Raw genomic sequence first — 9753 nt, 5'->3', positions numbered from 1 at the left:
TTAGCCGCTTGTTTTTCCTAAAATGAGCAGCAGGAAGTCTTTCCTGTTTTGAATACACTATGAATAGCAGTGGAGTGAATAGTGTGCATGTGTGTGTATGTTTGTGTGTGAGCATGTATGTGCCGGACGGGGGGCAAACTTATATATGTGTTGTGTATGCAAATGTATCTAAATGTACACTACAAGCCTTTTTCAACATACACAAGCACATCATCCGCTGAAAAGACGCAGTCACAGCGACGTGTTTGTGTGTGTGTGTGTGTGTGTGTGTGTGTGTGTGTGTGTCCGTCATTGTGCTGCGGACTGTATTTTTTCTTTTTGTCTCTCTCACAACTCTCCTCTTCATCCTCTCCTCTTTGCTCCAGGAAACCGGACACAGTGACTTCCAGCTTATGTTTCTCTCGCTTCCCTTTGGAAGTAGGTATGTGGGAAGCACTTAGTTGCGTGTGTGCATTGAACTACTGGAAAACGGACCTCCTGACCCCTTGACGCTCCCTTCAGTCCCACGTAGACGAAGCAAACTGTTTATATCATCAACATAAATCTAACCTGCACCAACTGACACAAACTGACACGCTCTCCCTCGGTCTCTATGACACACACACACACCCACGCACACACATACATGCAAACACAGTGACTCAGATACACCTGGCTATCACGCATCGCATTGAGCACAGTTTCCAAACGGCTCTGCTGTGTTCACGCTCCGGATCATTGGATTCAGGTGACAAACAGCTGAATGCTAATGAAGTGGTGAAAGGGTGGTCAAGATGAAGATTGATAAGACTGAAGGCACGTCATCCCCGATTACCAAATGTTTATTTCCTTAATATCTGCAACTGTGAGTTACCAATTCTGCCCTTAAGCACACAAAACAACGGGAACAATCAGGATTTTAAGCCTTGGTGGCAGCAAACAACAGGCAATTAAGGCCAAGTGCATTTGATTCTGACTTGTTGATCTTCCTATTCCTCCCTTCCTGCCCCTTTGCAACGTATTTTCTGTGATAAAACTGAAATCCCATCATCTCATTAGACTTCTAGGAAACATTATTTGTGTATTTGCTGTTTTAATGATATCTATCTCACCCTTTGAGAATGGGTGGCTTTAGCTGCGGCTGAGTGATTTTAGTACATGTCAGGAATTCACACAGTTTCACACAGGATGCAAGAAAAATATATATAGACAGTTAAGATAAAGAAACCCAAACTTGTGATTTTTTCTTTTTTTTTTTTTTGCATATTTTATTATAAATGTCCACAACAGAATCGAAGAACAGCAGTACGACAACCCTATTTACAGGAGAAACCCACAATGAGGGAGAAGACAAGTCATGGGCCAGCAGACTGCTCCTTATACTTTGTGTAAACTTCCTCACACACACAAATATATATATGTATATATGTACAGTATATACAAGACATTGATACCGACAATACAAGCAAACACTAGCTGGAATGTAAACTGGAGGATTCAGACTCAGTGGTTGTGGAGGCCCCTTGGCGTCTTCGAGGTAAGATCTTCAAACTGGAGGCTCGACTCAGAGTGAGGGCTCTGCGGGCCGAACTCTTAAACCCAGCCCCCAGGAAGGCGTACAGCAGTGGGTTCAGGCAGCAGTGTGCGAATGCCATGGGCTCAGTCACCGCCAGCCACACGCCCAAAAAAGCCTCCAGCCTGCAGCTCCGAGGGATGACCTCCAGGCGCACCAGAGCGTCCACGGAGATCCCCGCTCCGTAGGGGAGCCAGCACACAAAGAAGCAGAGCACCAGGGCGATGGTGGTCCTGACAGCCCGCCTTTTCTGTCTCTGCCCACCCAGCGGGCCGCGGGTCAGCCTGGTGACGATAACGCAGTAACATACTAGGAGAACCAGGCCTGGGACAACGAGTCCCACCAGGACTAGCTGGAGGTGGAAGATTGCAACCCAGAGAGGAGCATTGTCTGCTGGGTAAAACCGCTGGCACAGAGTGGACCCCTCTCCTCCCTCCTGAGTCCGGGCAAATATCAAGTCTGGTACTGCCAGCAGGGCCGCAGGAAACCAAGCACCTGCAGAGGAAGAAGACAAAAATAGTTAGAGAAAAGTAGAGTGGAGTAGCGTGCAGAGAAAGGAACAACAGTGTTCAGATACTCACCCACATACACCAGTCTATGTGCCAGCAGCTGCCTCAGCCCACCAGTGTTGGTGTCTGTGGCTCGGACCACGGCCAGGTAACGGTCCAGGCTGATGAATGCCAGGATGAGCACGCTGCCGTACAGGTTGACGGTGTAGATCACCTGCACGCCAATGCAGACGGCTTCTCCAAAGCGCCAGTCAGACAGGGCTGCGTCCACCGCCCAGAACGGCAACGCCAGAACAAAGAGGAGATCAGCAGCTGAGAGGTGGAGGCGATACCGGTCTGTGAGGCTGCACTTTGATCTGCAGGCAAAGAGACAATCCAGTCATTTTCAAATTCATTTCTTTCTTCTCATTTCACATGGCCAACATTTCCCTGGAGCCGAAGCTTCAACCATCAGTCCTCCACCCATCCCCTCACCTGCGTTGGCAGCCCAGGACTACAACGACCAAGCCATTTCCGGTGATGCCCAGGGTGAAGATGAGAGCATAGACCACAGGCAAGAAGATCCTCTGAAGCTCATCAGTGATCACGTTCTCCACATCACAGGGCTCCTCCAGATCCGCTCCCAGGTCCCCAGAACCGGAACCAGACCCTGTATCATTGTAGTCGTAGTCCACAAAGATGTGCTGGAGACAGATGAAAGATGATGATGAGGGAAAAGATCATGGATCTGTGAAATTACATGAACTTTCCTATTCTTGACAACACCTCCCTTACCTCATAGTACGACATGATGAAGTCAGCCTCTCCCCCTTGTTAGCGGAGTGAAGCTGAGATTTCTGTCTACCAGAGTTATATATCTGTTCATGCTCCTCCCCCAAAACACTCCAACACATCTGTGTTCCTGCTGAAACGTTTTTCCTGTTTTTCGAGGTGTCAGGTGCTGATAGTGGATCTATCACAGGATACTGCGTTGTTATGTGTTGCTTGAATTGTTTTAGCCCCCCCAGACCTCTGGTCTGTCACATTGGCAACACAAAAGAATCAGACAATAAGTAATAATTGTGTGCTTGTGTGTGCGTGTAACAGTATTGCCCCAAACACCATGGTCTGATAAATAAGGACAAGCAGCATTGAGTATTGGCTCTCACCGGAGTGTGGACACACTTGCCCTGTTGGCGTCACTGTCTTTATGCATGAACATATGCATGGGGAGGATAAGGAGCGAGGTGTGCGTATATGAATGTGAGATGATGATTATCAGCCCTCGGCTGCTCACTTCTGGCAAACACTGTGTTGCAAGACTCTCTGATCTTTCACAATCAGTGAAGCGTAAGCATGTACTTGTGATATCAGTGTGCCACAGTTCTTTGAGCAAAATGAAGGTTTGTCTTCTTTCAACGCTGATGTGAGCCTTACACGGAGCACGGAGCGTGCCAACAGAGTCATTACAGACTCAGTTTAATTATTAAAATAGATTATAAACTCAATGTCAGTAGTACACTCATAACCTAAAGGATGCTAAAAAACTGCAAAATAAAAAATAATCATAACTGAATAATAAGGCTTAATGTTAAGTTAATATAATGTTCCTGGTATAATTAATATTTCATTAGTAGTAGGAGGAAATGATGAATATGGAACTGTTCACTGGCCTTGAGTTTCAAGTTGTTTTAAGTTGTAACAAATTCTTAAAGTCAGTTTACAAATGGACTGTCTCCATTTCTCTCATGTGGGACTTCTGTCTGCAGACACATTTCCTGCCACGGCCGTGGTGGCTCTAACTGTAAATCCCATCCTCTCCCACCACACTAACCCTCTGAGTAAACACATACTCCAAAACAAACTAAGTTAAAAAAACAAAACAAAAAAAATGTTAAACTGTGAAGACTGGACACCCGGCTCCTTATCTGTGTCAGACTTTCCCCACCCTTCCTCAACATTCACATCAGGACAGATATCAGCTTGTTGGAGCAGGCAACTGATAGCTGGCATTTTTACATCTCACAACAGGAAAGTGATTAAATAATTACATCAAATGAAAGCGGATTGTTACACTCTGGGAGACTTAATGATATGATGATGATGGTAATTACAGCAGCGGTGTAACACAGCCCTCACTCTGTCATTGAGACTTGTGCACATTAGGCTCTACCTAATGTAAAGCATTTATCACCCATCTTCATGACCACGTGGAACCCTGCATGTGTTTTGTGTGCGTTTGCTGCACATCGGTTCTCGGCCAATGAGAACTTCTGCCAATTCTTCAAATGCCGAACCCAACTTGAATGTAACATTTATTTTGATTATGAAAAGACGTGGCGCCACCATGTGGCCTTTTACAAAAACATTCAGCCTGTAAAAAAAGGTACAAATTAAGAGGGACAGCCAAGGCAAAAGAACAGTTTACCAGTGTTTTTATGTTTTGTCCACAATATGTCACCAGCAGATACACATTCAGTAAACTCAGTAGACGTTCTGTACAATACTCATGTGATTTTGGCAGATGTTTCTGTTGGTTGTAGTTATCGCGCAAGAAAACAACAGTACAAACTATACAATACTGAGTCACAAAGCTCTGCCCCAGCAACTATACTTGAGGCAAATGTGGTGACACACTTTTAACTTCACTAAACATTCCATACATTTTTCTACATTCTTCACTGTTGTTTCTTCAATCCTGCAGCTTCTTCTTTCTTCCTATGTCCCTAGCTATGTTGACCAAAAGATTTTTTCACAATGTTAGCACTGTGTGATTCTCATGGCCTGCTAAGAACTGGTACAGCTATAGAGGGACAACCTTACTGCAGTGTGGCTATTCGTGCAAATGTTAAATGCCACTTTTAAAGGAATGCAGTGAAATAATTAAAGAGAAAACACAAACTGATTTATTCACAGCTGACCTGTATGAATTTAAATATTTAAATAAATCCCATTTTTGAAATTAAGAGAAAAATAATGAACAGCAACGGCACCTGCGAAGGAATGCCAGCCTTAACAACACTGAAGGTCTGCAAAACATCACGAGTAAAAACAACATCAGCAACTGAATCATTCAGTTGTAGCAGTTGAAGAAATTGTCTGTGTCACCTTGCTAACGTGTTTCTTTGATGATCATACTGCTGTTACCCCGCAACTGATCAAGCAGGTTTTTGAATCCGCAGTTCTTCTGTGCTTTCTGCTTGGGCGAGGCCCCTTTTGGTTTTACTCTTTCCAGGGTTAGTGATGATGGAATCAACTCAACGCTCTGATCATTGTCCGCTTCACTGTCGGGCTCCTGTGCAGGAGAGGAGTTTGGGCTGTCGTACATGTGACTTATACTGATGTGCTGGTGGCAGTGACTGTTGCTCTCGCGACGCCGCTGCTTAGCAACACGAGAACCCTGTGAATCGCCTCTCGTTCTCTTCCTTCTGTGGCTCTTCTTCACCTTTTTCGCCGGCACGTTAACACAGCGTCTGAGGTTCCTGAAAATATTACGCACCACTTGTAAATTTTTTTTGTTTAAGCAGGCGTACTGATCAGAAATACAAATGTACTACCTCTGAAGGAAAGTGTGTGGCCTTGAGCAGGATGAAGACGATGATCCCTTTCCCACCCATCGCTTGCAAAGCTCCTTGTCCAACAACTTCCTGTCAAAACAAAGAAGAGCAGTTATGATCAGCTTTGAGAGCAAGTAAATTCAGAGAATGACGTTCCATCTTAAAGCCAGCAACCATACACACACACACACTAGATACACAAGTGATCTTACCCTCTTGACTTAGGCAGCCTTTTGGGTGTCCACTTCTTGATCAGGACCCACTGGTCACATGTCAGGGACTTAGGATCTGAGGAACCAAGCAGAAACAGAGACATTGCTTTGAAAACCCTTTAAAATGTTGAGTTTATTTTATGAGTTGATGGACAGGTGAGTAACAGTGTTGTAGTCAAACACGTCATCTGAGCGCTGTGGAGTTGAATGTGTGATTGGTTGTAGGACTATCCAATTACATGCAGAGGCAATTTTTCTCTGTATCAGCAGAAACACGGCCCATAATGAAACCTAAACGGATGTTACCAGACTCCTATTCTACTAAGAATATGAACTCATATTCTGATTAGAAATGAGTCTGGCTTTGAAAGGTTTACTTACAACAAACCTTTAAATGTTAACATTGTCTCTGCGTACCTCTAGATACAGTTGCTGCAAATAAAAACATTACAGCTACTGCTAATATTTCATCTTTCTCTACATTCAACTATCATTGCTAGTGTTACATACAGTATGCGCAGCAGCTTAATCGGGCACACAAAAATAACTTCAGAAAGTCAGAACTCATACTGCTAATACAAGCAATACAGGCCTCACTGTAGAAGAAGCTAGAAATATTTCATCAATCTATCAATCCATCCTGAGGTTGGATCGTGGTGGAAATAGGCTAAGGATAGAAAGCCAGCAACACGTTCCAGTTCAATGTTCCAATCACTGAGGTATACAAAGGTGCACAATCTTACAAGGGCGTCAAACTGGGTCATAGCTAGGGATGTCCCGGTACTGAATGGGACATCCCTAGCTATGACCCAGTCCCCCCACACAGATATTTTGTGTAGCATATACAAGGAATCAATGCACTCACCATTGTCGAGGAGTTTGTTTTTGATCGGTGCTTTTAATCGCTTTGCCTTCTGATAGAGCTTCCGACAGGCTGAGCACAGACTCTGATTAAGCCTCGGTTTCTTGGGCGTGGCACAATACGAGAAGTCGGGACCAGACGCTACGCTGCACACAGAGACGCGGTCCTCATCCGACTCATCCAGTCCTTTATCGGATATCTCTACGGCCTTTCCTTCATCCTCCTCTGCAACCTGCTCTACATCGCAGCTGCCATCGATGATGTCGACGATGTCTCGCACCGTCCCCTCATCTTTATCAACTACATCATCAGCAGCTTTGTCCTTCCTCTCCCCTGTCCTCCGTCTCTGACTTCTCAGTCGACGCTGGATGACCACTTCTTCATCTGGGGGTGAACTCTTCTCTGGGCTCTTCTTAGGAGCCTTCTGCAGTTTGGACAAGCGCCTGGATGAGCGTTTCTGATACATGGATCTTTTCCACTTCAGACAATACTGTAGTGAGCTGTGACATAGAGAGCAACGGTGACGACATGTTGTAAATACGATGTTGGCATACGACCATTAAGGCACAGAATTTTTTATTTCCCAGTTGAACTGGGGTCACGAGCTGAAAACCTATTCTCTTGGTCTTACCTGTAATATTCTACTTTTAAGGACAAAGAATGAATGGATGAATCCCAGATGTCTCCTTCATATCTGCTGTCAGTAACAGACCTGTAAAAATTGAAGAAAACAAATCAACATGACAAATAACAAGTTGAGTTAATTTTGTGTTCTTTATAACATTGTGAACATTTTTTATCATCACTGGGAGGTATTTCTCTGCATTGCATTTTATGTTATCTGTGCTTCTGTCATTTATAACTTGTGTAATATAATTAAATAAATAAATTATAATAAACTTCAACAACCCACAAGCGTTTCATATTTGGCAAGTAAATACAGAGGACAGAGCTTACAAGATGAAAGTAAGTCTGCAGCTAACCTCCACTTCGTAAATATGAATATTTTGTGTAGAGAGAATAAGAATCACTGTAACAACAACATGATGTACAGGGGCCCTTGACACAGGACCCCTGTACAAGGCAGCACCTCAACGATAGATGGCGATGGAGGACCGTCTGTTCGAACTGTTTGGAATTTGTGTTGCGTCTGTAATCAACCCAGCTTGCAATTGATTAATTGTAAATAATCGTGATCGCAACGTACGTAATATACAAACGTGATCTCTCAACGCTCGTTTTGATCCAAGGCCCTAGTAACGCAGGGTTTAGCACGCTCTACTCCAAACTGACCAAACACTGCTGTTTTTAAGCTAATTTTAGCATACCGGATAAATTTAGCATTCCGGATAAATTTAGCTAAACAAGATTACACACTAAAGGGCTGTGGACACCGGCGCCGAGATCACTCAGAATCACAGCTGTGCTATGAGTTGAAAACTTACTCCGTCCCCGCTCCTTCATACTTTAACATGTTCGTAACTGTTTTCATTGTTTTCACAACTGTAAACGGGCACCGCGCTAACTTGTTAAAGCTCGCGGGCTCGAGGAAACTTACTACAAGAAGCGCGAGGAGGGCGGAACAGGGCTCTCCGTTCCCATGGCTGCAGGAACTGACTGAATATACTAGGATGGACAACTCTTCTGATTCTTCTTCTGCTTCTGCTTCTTCTTCTTCTTTCGTTCCTTCTTTCTTTTTGTTTTTAATGGCGGATGGCAAACCAGCTTAAAGGTGCATTACCGCCACCAACTGGACTAGAGTGTGAAGCAAGAGATTAAACCATAGTATAAAGATTTATACATGTATATTTTATTTACACAGTCTGTGGATTAAACTACAGCTTCCAAAATGAAAACACAGTTGAATCAACAGGTCTCTCAGTTATTTAAAACCAATGCAGAGAAATATTACCTTCACGAAGCCAGGATACAGTGTAAGACTGTTAGTTTACAATGCTTTTTTCCAGTGGTGTGCTTAATGAACTGACAAATGAGTGTAAATCCCTTCATCCTGCGTAAAGTTTACAACATGACAGTAATAAAAAAATTAAAAAAAGAACAATACAAAACAATTTGAGCTGGATGGTTTTAACAAATCAATAACCGGCTAACAAACGGTTATTGAAAGTATCAAGGCCTCAGTTTGCTTTAAACCTATATAGTCAGTCTTTTTAAGATAAGATAAGATAGGTAAGATAGGTTTTATTTGTCACATGCACAGTTATACACAGTACAATGCATAGTGAAATGTATTTTTGTACTTGCAGCCAGTAGTAAAAAAAAAGTACTACAGTAAAACAGTGGTAATTGCACATAACACACAAGGTAACTGAGAAAAATAAAATAAAATATACTGTACTGTACTACTGTACTACTGTAATATAAAATATGAAATATAGGCTGTAAACTTGAAATGTAAACTCAGTATATACATACATTTACAGTATTGAAAACAGCTATGTGATTAAAGTGCAGTGAGGCAGTGGTATTTAGGTCCAGTTTAAGGCTCAGAGTTGAGCAGATGGATGGCATGCGGATAGAAACTCTTCTTCAGCCTCTCAGTCTTCGTCCTCAGGCAGCGGAAATGCCGGCCTGATGACAGTAGGGAGAAGACAGAGTGTCCGGGGTGACTGGGCTGTTCCAGGATCTTCTTGGCCCTTAACCTGCAACGTTTTATGCGAGACTGATCAGAAAAATAGTGCCTTCCTCTGCTTTCTTTTCCCCACATGTCTGCCATTCCCTTTTGACAGCCTCTTTGATTTTTATTCTTAGTTTGACACTTTGTAAAGGAAAATTCAATCATTTGAGATGCCCCACCTCCCATTCTCTCTCCAAGATGCTTGTCTTTAATCACGTGCAACCACTCGGGTGGGGACTGACCTTTTCTTGCAAGGAAATAATACTCGTCAGTCGGCAAAAGTCTCTATTTCATTATTCACCAGCAGCTAACAGCAAAGAATTTCCACAACACCCTTCGAAGGCATACACTGATGTCTGATGTCCTCTCTTTAATGTTGACTTTGCTGTCGAGTCGCTGCTGTTTCATTTTCCCCAATTTCATCTTTTCTAATCTTCGTTTTCC

The 9753-nt window shown here is 43.4% G+C and overlaps 2 protein-coding genes across 3 annotated transcripts; both read right to left on the bottom strand.

Annotated features, from left to right (window-relative positions):
• Positions 1 to 1418: 1418 nt before the first annotated feature.
• LOC311490024 (C-X-C chemokine receptor type 4-like) lies at positions 1419 to 2864 on the bottom strand. Its single transcript, XM_084547359.1, has 4 exons — positions 2836 to 2864; positions 2536 to 2744; positions 2134 to 2417; positions 1419 to 2047 (listed from the first exon to the last, which is right to left on the bottom strand). The coding sequence occupies exons 1-4, from the start codon at positions 2848 to 2850 to the stop codon at positions 1452 to 1454; spliced, it is 1104 nt and encodes a 367-aa protein (XP_084403485.1). The 5' UTR covers positions 2851 to 2864; the 3' UTR covers positions 1419 to 1451.
• A 1594-nt stretch (positions 2865 to 4458) lies between these two features.
• LOC311489080 (uncharacterized protein) lies at positions 4459 to 8325 on the bottom strand. 2 transcript variants are annotated; one of them, XR_014699099.1, is made up of 7 exons: positions 8230 to 8325; positions 7303 to 7383; positions 6675 to 7171; positions 5810 to 5885; positions 5598 to 5687; positions 5029 to 5522; positions 4459 to 4961 (listed from the first exon to the last, which is right to left on the bottom strand). XR_014699099.1 is itself a non-coding variant. In XM_084545980.1 (6 exons), exons 3-6 carry the CDS (start codon positions 7135 to 7137, stop codon positions 5153 to 5155), a joined length of 999 nt encoding a protein of 332 aa, XP_084402106.1. In that variant the 5' UTR covers positions 7138 to 7171; positions 7303 to 7383; positions 8230 to 8325; the 3' UTR covers positions 4459 to 5152. The 2 variants fall into 2 exon arrangements, 1 of the variants encoding a protein (XP_084402106.1); XM_084545980.1 differs by having other exon boundaries at positions 4459 to 5522.
• Positions 8326 to 9753: the final 1428 nt, after the last annotated feature.

The sequence above is a fragment of the Chelon labrosus genome, assembly GCF_963514085.1.
Source record: "Chelon labrosus genome assembly, chromosome: 6".
NCBI classification, from domain to species: domain Eukaryota; kingdom Metazoa; phylum Chordata; class Actinopteri; order Mugiliformes; family Mugilidae; genus Chelon; species Chelon labrosus.
This window is presented reverse-complemented; position numbering and strand designations above follow the sequence as displayed.